The sequence below is a fragment of the Hevea brasiliensis genome, chromosome 5, assembly GCF_030052815.1.
Source record: "Hevea brasiliensis isolate MT/VB/25A 57/8 chromosome 5, ASM3005281v1, whole genome shotgun sequence".
NCBI lineage: Eukaryota > Viridiplantae > Streptophyta > Magnoliopsida > Malpighiales > Euphorbiaceae > Hevea > Hevea brasiliensis.
The window spans coordinates 81,862,045-81,877,274 of NC_079497.1; the positions used below are offsets into that span (position 1 = coordinate 81,862,045).

The 15,230-nt window shown below is 35.0% G+C and overlaps 1 protein-coding gene across 2 annotated transcripts; it reads left to right on the forward strand.

Annotated features, from left to right (window-relative positions):
* The first annotated feature begins 649 nt into the window (after positions 1-649).
* On the forward strand, positions 650-14,839 carry LOC110654185 (probable E3 ubiquitin-protein ligase RHC1A). Of its 2 annotated transcripts, XM_058147208.1 has the most exons (3): positions 651-796; positions 7,907-8,243; positions 13,523-14,839. In XM_058147208.1, exon 3 carries the CDS (start codon positions 13,621-13,623, stop codon positions 14,539-14,541), a length of 921 nt encoding a protein of 306 aa, XP_058003191.1. In that variant the 5' UTR covers positions 651-796; positions 7,907-8,243; positions 13,523-13,620; the 3' UTR covers positions 14,542-14,839. The 2 variants fall into 2 exon arrangements, with proteins under 2 accessions (XP_021665781.1, XP_058003191.1); XM_021810089.2 differs by lacking the exon at positions 7,907-8,243 and having other exon boundaries at positions 650-796.
* Positions 14,840-15,230: the final 391 nt, after the last annotated feature.

A 15,230-nucleotide genomic window follows, 5' to 3' on the forward strand; every position in this document is an offset into this window, starting at 1 on the left:
ACCTTTTCATGTAGCACATCTTAGCAGTTACTGTAACTCCCCTGTATCTACTCATTGACTGCTGATAACATGTCCAATGATTTGATAAATTAACTCTTTATAACTTCCTTTAGCTGAATATCCGATAATTACCAAAATAATTAATAAGTATTTATTTCAAGCCTCATAATTAAATTTATACAATTAAATTAATTAAATTAAAAAAATTAATTTAATTAATTATAGGCCTAAAAAAATTAATGAGCTGATTTAATTATTTTTGGTGCAAATAAAAGTAATATACAATTATAATAATTTATTATGATCATGAATAATTAAATTTAATTGATTATTAAAAATTAATACAGCAATTTATATTATATATGAAAATCAACAAAAAAATACATATAAAAAAGTTAAATAAAGAATATGGAAAATGAGCATAAACAATGTGTGCGTTGCAAAAAAAAAATGCTATTTATATAAAATGTGATGCATTTAGTCCATAAAAACTATTAGTTATTAAAGTGTGTAAAATTTAGATTAAAATTAAAATTTAAAATTAAGATAAATTATAAAATTAAAAAATTAAATAAAAATTATAAAAACGTGTAAAATTTGAATTATTTTTTTCCTATTAAATACATGATGCGAAAGACGAAACGAGACAAATAATGAAATAAATACATTTTGTGCATTAACCACCGCGTACACTTTAGGATAAAAACCACTTTTTCTTCCGGGAAGTCCATTAGGGTTAGACTATGCTCTTGCTCCCTCACAAAGTTCGCTATCAGATCCTATAGCTCTCCTAGAGGTAACGGAAAATTCTTTTCTTTAATTCATTATTCTTTCTTCCATGATCACGATTGTTAACTTTGTACCATCGATTGTTAACTTTGTAATGATTCGATTTATTAGCTCATAATAATCTTGTTTAATTGATGATTGATTGATAAGGGTTTTCTTGCAGAGTTAGTTTGAAAATGAAATTGAATGCTATTTTTTTTTTTTTAATTTTATGAGGAAATTAGGACCCATGCTTATTATTTTGTTTCATTTTTATTTTTATTTTCAAAAATAATCAAAATTTCTACCATGTAATTTTGTAATCCTTATGGGTGTATAATTCCTCTCTGTCTCTCTTTCTTATGTTAGACCAATTCTTTCATGGTTTAAAGTGGGCAAAGGATTCATTCCTTGCTTTAGAGTTTTGGAGTTGACTTTTTAATGTGGTCTTCATTTATAATTGGTTTGAGCTTGACAGCAAAATTGGGTGATTTTAATGTGTTGTTATGGTATTTGAAGCTAGAATTTCATATTTTAGAATTGACTGTCATAGAAAAGGATAATAGAATAATTAATTTTTTGCTTTGCCACCTCTTACACCTTTGAGGCTTTTACCCTTGTTGATGATTTATTCTTTATGATGGACTTTTTCTTTTCTATTCGATTTTATTCAAGGATCCGGAGAACTCATAGATTTTTTTTTTAAATTTTTTTTATGGGGTTTATCCTATAGCATTTGTGCATCTTTCATAACTTTAGCATTTTCATAGCATTGTAATTAACATATCCACTTTGTGAAATGTAATCTTCATTTTGCATTTTTAACTTTGTTTTTAACCCAAAAAATGATTGGGAAAATTAATGTAATTAACAGTAATTAGACTAGATAATAGATTCCCTTTCGTAAGTAATCACTATGGGCAAATTCAAGAAATTTAGGAGAATAATTGTGTGGTGAGGGAATATTACTTAATTATTTACTTTTTTTTTTCATTTTTTGTTCTATAGAGGGTGAAGCTTACCCCACATTATTATCTTTCGCTATAGATAATGGAGTTCTCTGAAGTGATGTGCTTTTTTGTAGTTGTGGTGTTGGAACACTTGGGTGTTGAACTCCTAGAAGAATAATTTAAGATATTATCTGTTCAAAAAAAAAAAAAAGGTGTGTATGAATGTAGCTGAGAAAATAACTTATATTTCGATTGTTGGCGTTTAATTTACCTCTCAATATATGAAACTATGAAAATATTTAGATTGATAATAGCTTAGTTTATATTTATTGCTGAATATAAAAAAAGTCTTGACAAAAAATAATGAACTTATTGGTCCTTGGTATTAATGAGTTTGTGTTTATGCAATTCTCTTATAGGATCTTTTCCTTTTTAATGAGTTTGTTCAGATTTGAAAATCATTTTAGTTTTTACTTTGATTGGGAAGACATTTTTTTTAGAAAATATTTTGTTATAAAAATGGTGCTTGAAAAAGAAAGGTATTCCTCCATTGCAAAAAAACACTTTTGTCTTTTTCTTATATATATATATATATATATATATATATATATATATATATATATATATATTGGATTTAGGAAAATGAGAAATTGTAGCTGAACTTGACTTTCCAATATTAAATCATGAGAGCAAATAACCAATAACTTTATGAACATGAAATTTTAATTTTCAATAAATTCTTTTAACTTTGTTAATTGCTTTATACACCACAACTGATAATATTTATGGTTTAATAGTCGGTTAATTGTAGGCTTATGACAATATGTACTTCGAATATGTTTGAAAATCTTAATTGGTATATGTATTTTTTTATGTGCGTGCGCATGTTTTCTCTTCCATATTGACAATCACAAAGGTTAATTCTTTTCAATTCAATTTGTTGTTTTCCTTTCTGAAAACTTAAAACAATATTAATATTGTTTAATGAATAGAAGCATTTCCTCCCCATCCGTTAGCTTCTTTCCTAAAATTCATTGCAATTGTTTTCCCTTGGCCATGACATATATCTACCATTGCCAAGGCAAGACCATGTAAGTCTTCTATGATTTGATTTGATCCAAATGCCTCATTTACTCTACCACTAGTCACATTCCATGTTTTTGTCTCTTCTTACCCTACAAACTAATCAATTGTTTTGGTAAGATTTGTTTTTAGGACAAAACAATGTGCAATTTAAGGGAACCTAGTTGGGTTTTGTTTAGAATTTTGCCTTTTCTTCCTCTTTAATAAATTTTTATATGTGTGTCTGTGAATGCAATCTCACTTTTGTTTTAAATCTTTTCGAAGTGCTTAAGGCGGAGAAGCAACTTTTGTTTGATTCAATGTCTATTTAGACTATGCAGTTAGAAATATAACTTTTTTTTTTTTTTTTATGGTTCTTACAAAGTTTTAGAAACGGATTTGAGGGAAAAAAAGTAACTGTTCTGGCTTTTTCTGCTTCGTTTGTGGGATGTTTGAGTTTGGGATCAAAAATATTGAAACTTATTCTCAATGATGGTAAGCTCTTTTTTATTTGTCTATGAGAAAAACAAGATGCCCTATCCTACTGTGTCGTGGTGGGACATCCCAAATTGTGGACTTTTTATTACATATGTTGGTATTGGAGTTAGTATGGCTGTGTGGGTTTTTTTGTGGGGAATAATTATGTGGATAAATTTTCTAATCATAGTTATTAAAATTGCAAATTTTTGAGGATTTAACCCAAAATCTTTTAGAATGGAGAAAGAGAATCTATATAGCCGACCTCAAATATTTTGGATAAAAGTTTAGTTTGTTGAGTTGAGTTGAGTTATTAAAGTTACAAGTACACCAAAGCGAAAAACCCAATGGAGAAGAGGAGCGGGGGATGGGGGTCTTGGAGCCTGTGCTTGATGTGCAAGGTTTGCTCACTCCCAAGGGGCGGATCTAGATGGAAAGGAGTGGGGATATATATATATATATATATATATATATATATATATTATGAAAAATTAATTCAAAAATTATTTAGTGACTCCACTCAAAAATTAATAATAAAAAATAATGATTCATTAAATCTTTTCTTTTCTAAAAAAAATAAATATATAAAAGTTGAAGTACTATCAAATAAAAAAACAAATTAAAAAGATTCTCTATATATTTGTGTGGAATGTTTAGTCAATTGAAATTAAAAAAAAATCTTCTTAATATTATATTCTAATGAAGCCTTAATTATTCTCTTTAATGTTACTTTTCGTCTTTAATTTTCTCATTTTCACATTCACAAGAATTACAACTTTTCCTCTCATTTCTTCTTTTATTCTTTTTTTTTTTCATTATCTATCAATTGCCTTTTTTTTTTTTTTTTAATTTTTGTGAGAAACACAATATAATTATTTTAAATATGGGTTATAGGTTTCAAATAAAGAGATATCATGACAAAATTGGCATTGATATTTCGCGAATGTTAAAAGAGCAGTTTTTGCAACAAAAATTGTGAAGACTTGACTAATAAATCGAATGAGATATCTTTAGGTTACATATCTTGAGAAAGATATTTTTTTCGTTTAAATTAAGTATAATAAAATTTTGTTGAGCACACTAACTCAGGCCCTACGCACTCCAATGAGAGGTTAGGTGCAAAAACATTAAAATTTGTGTGAGAAAATAGAACAGAAGAAGAATATTGAGAATAATTGAAGAGCTTGATTATTCCTTCAAGCCAATGGTGTCAATTTATAATCTGTACAGGACAACTAAATAAGAAATACAATCCTAATTAAATACGTAATTATAGCTACGATTCTAACACATAAATATATTAATACAATCACTACACATACACATATCCTAGCTATTTATGTTACATATCTTAACACTTCTCCTCAAGCTGGAGCGTACAAATTATATGCTCCAAGCTTGTTACAAATGTATTCAATCCGAGAGCCTCTGAGAGATTTTGTCATGATATCTGCTAATTGGTCATTTGAGCTAACAAAGCTAGTTGCAATATACCCAGATTCAATCTTTTGTCTGATGAAATGACAATCCACCTCTATATTTTTGGTTCTCTCATGAAACACTGGATTAGAGGCAATGTGACGTGCAGCTTGATTGTCACAGATTAGCTGCATTTGTTTAAGTTTCCCATACTTCAACTCTTGGAGAAGTTGTTTCAACCATATAAGTTCACAAGTTGCCAAAGCCATAGCTCGATATTCTGCTTCTGCACTTGACATAACAATCACATCTTGCTTCTTACTTTTTCAAGAAATCAAATTACCTTCAATCATAATGTAATATCTTGAAGTAAACCGTTTGTCTGAAGGAGAACCTGCCCAATCTGCATCTGAGTAACCAATAATTTGTGAATGACCCGTCTTCATATAATAGGCTTTGTCTTGGAGCTCCTTTAATATATCTAAGTATCCGAATAACTGCATCCCAATGACTACTACATAGTGCTTGAAGGAACTGACTGACTACACTTACAGCAAATGAGATGTCTGGGCATGTTATTGTAAGATGATTGAGTTTTCCAACCAATCTCTGGTATCTACTAGGATCCTCCAATGGCTCTCCCTGCTCAGGAACAAGTTTGACATTTGGATCCATAGGAGTATCTGCGTGTCTACAGTCTAACATGCTCGTCTCTGTCAGTATATCCAAAGCATATTTCCTTTGAGAAATGACAATACTTGTCTTGGATTGTGCCACTTCAATTTCTAAGAAATATTTTAGCTTCCCAAAATCCTTAGTCTGAAAATGACTGGACAAGTGTTGTTTGAGTTTTGAGATCCCAACATGATCATTTCCTGTAATAACAATGTCATCAACATAAACAACGAGATAAATGCACTTATCATGGCCATTATGGTGGAAAAATACTGAATGGTTAGCTTCACTCCGAGACATTCCAAATTGTTGGACTACAGTACTGAACCGTCCAAACCATGTTCTCGAAGATTGTTTCAAGCCATATAAAGAACGTTGTAGGTGACACACCAAACCAGACTCCCCCTGAGCAACAAACCCTGATGGTTGCTCCATATAAACTTCCTTAGCTAGCTTGCCATGTAAAAAAGCATTTTTGATATCCAGTTGATGAAGTGGTAGTGATGGATGGCAGCCAAGGAAAGAAAAAGGCGAACCGAGACAATCTTAGCCACAGGAGAGAAGGTATCACTGTAATCGAGGCCAAAGATCTGAGTATAGCCCTTTGCAACAAGGCGAGCTTTAAGTCTATCAATCTGGCCATCAGGCCCTACCTTGACTGTATAAACCCATCGACAGCCAACAGTAGATTTGCTCTTCAGTAGTGGCACCAAATCCCAAGTGCCATTGTTATGGAGAGCAATCATCTCTTCAACCATTGCATTACACCATCCTGGATGTTCCAAAGCTTCTCTAACAGTCTTAGGTACAGATACATTAGACAAAGTGGTGACAAAAGTATAGTAGGAAGGAGACAAACGATGATAACTAACAAAATTATAAATAGGATGAGGATTTTGAGACGAACGAATACCTTTTCGAATGGCAATGGGAGGAGTTGCATCCTCTGTTAAAGGCGAGATTGGAATAGGTGAAGATGAAGGAAGGCAAGAGTCACCAGGAGCCGGTGTTGTACCTGTATCAAGCAAAGAAGCATCAATGATGTTTGTGGCAGGATGAGGACGACATGAGTAGACGTGTAGAGGTGGTGGACTGATTGGTGGTGGAGGAAGAGTAAGAATTGGTAAGGCGGTGGGGATAAAAACCTTGGATGCGGTGTTGGAGGAAAAATAGGGAGATGTTTCAAAGAAGGTTACATCAGCTGACACAAAATATTTATTTGTAAGTGGATTGTAGCATTTGTAACCTTTTTGAAGTCTAGAATATCTCAAAAAGACACATTTTATTGATTTGGGCTGAAGTTTGTCTTTGCCAGGAGTGTGATCATGAACAAAACAAATACAACTGAATACACGCGGGGACCACTGATGGGCATCTTGGTCAGGAAACAAAATGGAATGAGGACTCTGATTCTGCAAAACAAAAGAATGCATTCGGTTAATTAAGTAACAAGCAGTAAGAATAGCATCTCCCCAAAAACGAAGAGGAACATTATGGTGAATGAGTAAAGTGCGGACAGTCAACTAGATGACGATTCTTTCGTTCGGCAGCCCCATTTTGTTGAGGGGTATAAGCACATGAAGTTTGGTGAGTAATACCCTGAGAAGATAAGAAATGAGTAAAGGGAGTAGATAAATATTCTTTTGCATTGTCACTACGAAGTATTTTAATAGAAACACTAAATTGATTACGTATTTTAGTAGAGAATTTTTGAAATATAGAGAATAATTCAGAACGAGTCTTCTTTAAAAATAACCAAGTGCAACGAGAATAATCATCAACAAAAGTAATAAAATAATGAAATCCCAAAGTTGTACTGACACGACTTGGATCCCAAATGTCTGAATGGACAATCTCAAACATGGACTTAGCTTTATTATTGACTCGCTTGGGAAAGAAAACACGACTTTGTTTCCCAAGTTGACAGGACTCACATTCAAAAGAAGATAAACTAGAAAGACTAGGAACTAATTTTTGCAATTTGGCAAGACTCGGATGACCCAGACGATTGTGAAGAAGATCAGCGGAAGTGGTAGAGGCAAGAGCAACTGGAGAATTTGAAGTAGAAAGATGTTACGACCCTTGTGACTCACATCCTACTTCAATCATCTTTCCCGTACTCCGGTCCTGCACAACAACAGAGTCGGCTGTAAAGGTAACAGAAAAATTGAGATTTTTAGTCAATTTACTAATGGAGATTAAATTATATGGGCATTCTGGAATGAACAAAATTGTGGTTAAAGAAATAGATGGAAAGATTTTTAATTCTTCTGTGTCCTTAACTAAAGTTTGTGAACTATTAGTCAAAGTAACTTTAGACAAAACCGGAGGAGAAACTAGAGATAAGAAAAGACTTTTGTTACCAGATATATGATCAGAAGCACCAAAGTCCAGGATCCATTGACCCGTGAGCGAAGACTGTGTTAGACAAGCTAAGGAATTACCAGAATGAGCATCGCTAGAAGATTGTTGTTTGGCTTTTTGATATTGCAAATACTCCTTGTAATCAACTCCAGTTAATAGGATAGAATCTGACACCTAATCTTTTTCATCAGGTAATGGAAGAGTACAATTTTCACCGGATTGAGCCATATGAGCAGTTGATTGGCTCATATTATTTGACTGAATGGGGCGTGGTGGTCGACCATGAAGGGCCCAACAAGTGTTTCGAGGGTGATTACTCTTATCACAATAAGTGCAATGGAGCCTTTTACCCTTGCCTCTCTGATAAGTACCCTATCTCGGTTGGTTTCCACTTTGTGCAGCTAAAACTAAGGATTCAATTTCGGAGAAATTATTCTTATTGAGTGAGATGCATAGAAGCCTGGCAGATACATCCTCTAGAGTGGGAATAACCGGACTAGTTAATATCTGGTCTCTAACAGAATCAAGGTCAGGTCTTAGCCCAATCAATGCCAAAACCATGAAGAACCTGTTCCGCTGTTGCTCAGAAATATTATCAGTACATGGCATGATAGAATTAAATTAATCTTTCAATGATTCTACCTGTCTCAAATAACTAGACATATCTTGTTGATTTTGCTACAGATGAACCATATCTGATACTACCTTATAAATATGCTGCACATCATTTGTATATAAGGTTTTCGCCTTAGTCTAGACTTTGCAACAGGTTTTACAAGACTGAAAAATATTAAGTAATTTTGGGTTTAGAGAATGCCACAAGAGACTGCATAATTGAGCATCAATCTTAGTCTAATTAGCTTTATTTGTTAAAGCTATATCTATGACATTTTTAACTAAGTGGTCATCATACCCCTGCCCCATAAACCATAATTTCACTGATGCAGCCCAAGACATATAATTTTGACTTCCTACTAATTTAACAGTAGTAACAGCGGGTGAATCACCAATGGAAGAAAATATGGGTTTGGGAATCTCAGAACCTATTTGGATATGGGTGTGAGAATCTCAGAACCTGTGTTGGAGGCTGTATTGGAGGACTCCTTAATCTCAGACATGTTGGCAAGAGAAGCACACTGAAATGTTGCTCAGAAATACGTCAGAAAAGTCTACTGTATGAAGAGGTAGTGACAAAAAAAGTGAGAAACAGGTGACGGGACCAGTGTGGTTGAAGCTGATCCTGGGCTGGGTAATGCACTCGGCTAGGATGTAACAGCCACGAACTCCCAGAAAGTGACCGGAAAAAGAGGGAGGAACAGGACTCTGTTTCAGATTTCAAATCAGACCCACCGAGGGCTCTGATACCATGTGAGAAAATAGAAAAGAATAAGAATATTGAGAATGATTGAAGAGCTTGATTATTCCTTTAAGTCAATGGTGTCAATTTATAATCTGTACAGGATAACTAAATAGCAAATACAATCTTAATTAAATACATAATTATAGCTACGATTCTAGCAACTAAATATATTAACACAATCACTACACATATACATATCCTAGCTATTGATGGTACATATCTTAACAATTTGCAAAATAAAAATCAAAATTAAGATCAAAGATCTATTTCAAATTAATATGTAAGCATTATTTAACCAAATTGACCAAAATTAGCAAGCTTCAAAGCATCAATTAAAAGCTAATCCAATTTTTTAGGAATAGCAAATCAAGCGACATCTTTACATGCAAGACATATAGATGATTTAACCATGGGAAATGTCTAGGGTAGGAATGACTAATTTTTTCTGTTATTAGTTGATATTTCAATTTAACATAATTGTTATTTTTATTTTATCTATTATTTATTATCCTAGGAGAAGGATAAGATTGTTATTTTCAGAGATTGTTATTTTCAGTTTATCTAATAGTTGTTATTATCCTAGGAGATAAGGATGAGAATAAATATATAAATGTCAACTCTAATCTAGTGTAACAGAAAGATTATGATCACATTAGTAAATGGAGGAGATACAATCCTTTTACTCTAAAAGATCGTAAGGTTCTCTTCAACATGTCCTAAACTACTGTCAACATAGGTCATAAAGGAAGAACAATTAAGAATAAATTCAATGGGAAATCCAAACCTGGATTTCCCCGTGAACAGTCTCGTGACTCAAATGAAAGAATACCTTTGAGTCAATAATTGCATTCCTATAATTACCGATTGGTTGCTAATTGACTAATCCAATCATAGGACTAAATTACTGCCTAATTTCCTTATTGATTGAGATCTTCGGAGTTGCCATTATGCTAGTGAGACTTGTTTAGAATCCCTCTCAATTTGCCATTTGTATGCATCCAGTGTGCCACTTCTTTGGTTTGGTCTGTCACTTCTGCATTCGTTTTTTGCCTCTGCCTCTTGTACGTCGTCCCTAATGTTTTCCTGGTGTTAGGCCTATATATTCACCCGTTTTTGAAAATGAGTCTGTCCACAAGCGAGAAGTTGGGGAACTTTGAACTCATGTATTGCATGGTCTCCCAAGAAGCTTATGCAGGAGATTTGCCTTGGCATTGTGCTAACAATTCCAGTTTATTCCTGAAGTATTGAGTATCCAAAATTGCTTGAGGGTGGTTGGTGGATGTTTCGGTGTAGGTATTAGGTAAGGCGGATGTGATTGAGTTCCTGGGTGACAAAATGGAATACATGGTGGATCTTGCAGTTTGGTGGCTGCGAAAGTAAGCGTGTTCTGGAATTGATTTTCTGGATTATTGAGTATGGTCCATAAAATTTGTCAGCAAGTTTTCCATTCGGACATGTGGACATTGCATGTTGTCTATAAGGATGGAGTTTGAGTACTTGATCAACAATGTTGAAGTGGACTTCCCTGCATTTCTTGTCATGGAATTGTTTCATCTGGTTATGGGCTTTTCTCAAGTTGTCCTGCAAGAGAGCTATGATTTCATCTTGTTGGATTAATTCAATATCCGCTGCCTCCACTTTGGACATGCCGGGATAGTAAGATTTCAGGGCAGGTGGTGGCTTGCCATAGACCACTTGCAAAGTGATCATTTTGAGGGATGACTGGAAGCTTGTATTATAACAAAATTTGGCCCAAGCTAACCATTTCATCCATTGTTGAGGTTGGTTACTTGTGAAGCAGCGAAGGAAAGTTTCAATGACGTGATTCACCATTTCTTTTTGCCCGTCTGTCTAAGGATTTGGTGCTATAATTTTTAAATAATTCTGTTATGTATCTTGCCTGTAACGTCCTTCGAAATAGAGAAATAGGGAGAGAAAGAGGTGGAAATAGACTAGGTTAAGAAAACAAATAGAAAGGGGAGAAGATTGAGATAATTAGAGAAGAAAGAAGACAATTCTTTTTATTGATTCTTGGAATGAATAATTACCGGTAATACTAGCTTTTCCCTCCATTTCTAACTACCTACTAAGTAATTCTTTCCCGCGAAAACTCCCTCTCATCAGCTCTTCTTCTCCTCTGGTATGGTATGTAACAAATTTCTTCTAGAAGGTGCTGATGAAAGTGGCATCCCAATCGCTAATAGTTAACTCTGGCAGGCCATAGAGTTTGACAATATTGTCAAAGAAGAGTTTGGCAACACTAGTAAGGATTGTCAAGAGGTATTAAATGACAGTATTTGGAGAATCTGTCCACCACAAGTACATTCTTACCCATAGACTACAGTAACCCCTCCACAAAATATATAGAAACATCAGCCCAAATCTGATTGGGTATTGGTAATGGGCTGAGTAAACTGGCTGGTCGAAGTGTTTCAGATTTGTGGCGTTGGCATTTGACACATCCTTGAGCAAACTTTTTAACAGTAGCCTTTAGACACTTGAAGAATTCCTGAGTTTCTTGATGGAGGGTCCGTTTGTTGCTCCATGGATAGTTTATTGAAATCACTCCTGGTGAGCATTATGGATGGCTTCAATAATTGGAAGAATATTGGAAAGCTGGGGTCCAAGAAGGCCTTGTTTGTGTGCCTGGTGATTTGGTTTGTTACTGCTGGGTGCTGTCCTTCTTTACCTTAATTCTATTCATTGCTCTCTTGAAGTGTTGATGCTGCTATGCACTCTGTATCTATGGCAACAAAGTAAGTTGAGTCTATACCAAAGCTCTCTTGACGTGTTGATGTTGCTATGTGCTCCTGTATCCCTGGCAACAAAGTTGAGAAATGGAGATAGCCTTAACTACCATTTTTTCTTCAAATTTTCTGTTAACACATCAGCCATATTGCTTGATTTTTCGGGACAGTACTTGACAGAGAAATTGAATCCCAGCAATTTAGTGAGCCATTTATGTTGAGTTGGTGTCTCTAGTCTTTGGTCTAATAAATACTTCAAGCTATAATGGTCAGTTCTGAAAATTTTTGCCCCACAAATATGGTTGCCATTTCTGTATGGGCTTGACTACACCCATCATGTCCTTTTGATTCACTGGTAGCCCTTGATGTTGAGTTGCTAAGGGTCAGCTAAAATTGTGAACAATCCTCCGGTAGGACCTGGGGAGCCCAAGAAATTTGGTTGTTTTCATTATGTGATTTGATTTTGTTTTGATTTTCAAGGGTATGGTTAATTTGGTTTGGTTTGATTATATTTCTTAAAATAACTGTTAAGACAGAACCGACTTATTTATATTTGACATGTATAATAGATATACAAATAGAGTGGTAACATATTGTTTAAGATATGAGAAACCCATTCTATCCTCTATCCCAATTCCCTGATCCAAAAAATCTAATCCAAAAGTTCTCCTCTCTCTCTCTCTCTCTCTCACAGTGACACTTATAACCACTTTGTCACCTGCCTACCTAGCCTGAGTCGATGCTTCTCCCTGTTCACCTAGCCTGTGTCGCCCCACCATTGTTGCTGCTTCTCACCATTTTTTCTTGTTGTAGTCATCTTGCTGTGCAGATTTGAGTGACAATGCCAGATCCCCTTGTGCTAATCTCATAGAGTCTGTTTAAATCTGAGTGACATCACCAGGTTTCTCATCTCTATCATCTTCCTTATATTTGTTCATGTTTTGGTGAAGATTCTCTCTGGATCATGGCAAAGAGATGTTGGTTCTTTTGAGATGTTAATTGTAGAATTATTCCCCTACTGTTGTTCTCATTTTGGATTGTGTTTTAATGCCTCTTAGATATGCTATTCTGGTTCATTAAGCTAAAAATAATTGGGTTTTCTTTCTTGAAAAAGTTCATTTTGCTGAAAAAAAAAAAGGATTTTATTTCTTGAAAAATTTTCATGATAACGAAGTGAATGAGGCTGCTAAATACAAGAGGGTATAAGATACTTTGCTAAATAGGTAATTCGGTTCTGTTCAGTTTAGGAATGCCTCCCCCTCTTCTCGACCTACTGACCTGTTTTAGTGCCTTTGTAACTTAAGCTCTAGTTTGTGTTATGGTTGTGGAACCAGGTTGATGGCATGAGCCATTGATGCAAGGGGTTTTCTAATCAAGGAAATGGGAGCTGTGGAATTTTGTTGTTTATTGGTTTTGGTAGGATTTGGTCTCTGTTTAGATCTGTTGTCAGCTTGCACCTTCATACTTAAGCAAGTAGTGGTTGACAAATGACAACTAGGTTTTTGAGGACCGTTTAGTTCTCTTTTGAATGAGGGAAGAAACAAATAAATTGCTAATGTCATGGAGGTTTTACTAATTTACGTCTTGATTTTGATATTACTACAGCAAATCAATTAATACTTGTGCAGAACTTTTTTTACTGTTTCTTTGTTGGAATGCTTTGGTTTGGTGACAGTACAATTACTGCATTTTTATTGCAGATTGTTAGCCAATACATAACAGATAACAGTTTAAAGCCTGAGTGCTTGCAACGATAGTCTGTTAGAGATTTGAGACGACATTTAGGGAGGAGACGAGAATGTCAAGTGGCAGAAATTCCCATTGGTGTTATAGATGCAGGAGGCCAGTTCGGCTGCGAGGGCGAGATGCAGTATGCCCCTATTGCAGTGGAGGATTTGTGCAAGAACTTGATGATATGGTGCAATTCAGCCCTTTGGATTTCTTTGGATTGGAGAGTGACGATGATCGTGACCAAAGATTTGGGCTTATGGAAGCTTTCTCAGCCTTTATGAGACAGCGATTGGCAGACAGAAGCCATGACATCAGAATGAGATCAGATTTGATTCCTGAACATAATCCAGGGTTTGGCCCTCTGTTGATTTTTGGTGGCCAAATTCCTTTTAGGTTGTCTGGAAATGGTGGGTTTGAAGGTCTCTTCCCTGGGGCTCCTGGAATAGCTCTAACACGAGGTAATGCTGGTGATTATTTTATTGGCCCTGGACTGGAAGAATTGTTTGAACAGCTTTCAGCTAATGACCGGCGGGGCCCTCCCCCAGCATCCACATCATCAATTGATGCAATGCCTACCATTAAGATTACCCAGAGGCATCTTCGTTCTGATTCACACTGTCCAGTTTGCAAAGATAAATTTGAGTTGGGAAGTGAAGCGAGGCAGATGCCATGTGACCACATATACCATTCAGATTGCATAGTCCCATGGCTAGTTCAGCATAATTCATGCCCTGTTTGTCGTCAGGAGCTACCGCCACAAGGATCGAGTAGTGGCCACAGTTACCAAAGCTCAAGTTCTCGAAGTAGAAGCAACAATTACAGTGGAAGAGAGAATGGCAGGGAAGGAAGACGGAATCCATTGTCGTATTTGTGGCCATTCCGCTCGTCTAGTTCTAGTTCGAACCATGATGAGACAACAGGAAGCAGTTCACCAACTGTGCATGAAAATAACCACCAGATGGGGTATTCAGGATGGCCTTTCAACTGAGGAATTCTGAAAAATGCTATGATTTCTGTGTTCTGTGATCATAATGTTGCGTCCTCGTTACTCGAGCTAATTGATTGGAGTGCGTGGTTTGAGACCTTGAAGTCTACTAGTCTTGGAGTCTCTGTTGAAAAGTAATGGTGTCTTGTGTTTCTTCTGCAACTTTTTTTTACTGTAAATGACATTTCTAAAGTGCTTGATTACTTCTGCTTGCAAATGCTTGCTAGGGTTTATGGTGGTTGGTCCGGATGTATTGGCTTGTTTTTCATCAGACAACAAAAAGTGCACAAAATTCTTACCATCATAGTGGGTCGTGTCCTTTTGTTTCATAAAGCGGTAGCTTTCAGTATGAAATATGAAATTACAAATGGTTTGAAGTGGATGGGTAAAGGGTTTAACTATAAAAGAACTCTTGATGTGTGAAAAATTGAGATTTCAAAGGAGTAAAGTGTTTCCGAAAAAGTGTTGTAATGATAATGGGTTTGCGTTATTCAAAGCAAAATTACTTTGTTCGATTTGCTGTTGCCAGCTATTAAAATTTTATATAGCTTTGCTATTGGTGATCAGCGTCGACGGCCAAAGCCTCCCTTTTTATCTTCTTTTCTCTGTTCCATTGGTTCTAGCTCCTTACTTTGATAATGTGCATAATAATAATAATAATAATAATAATAATAATAACAATAATAATAATA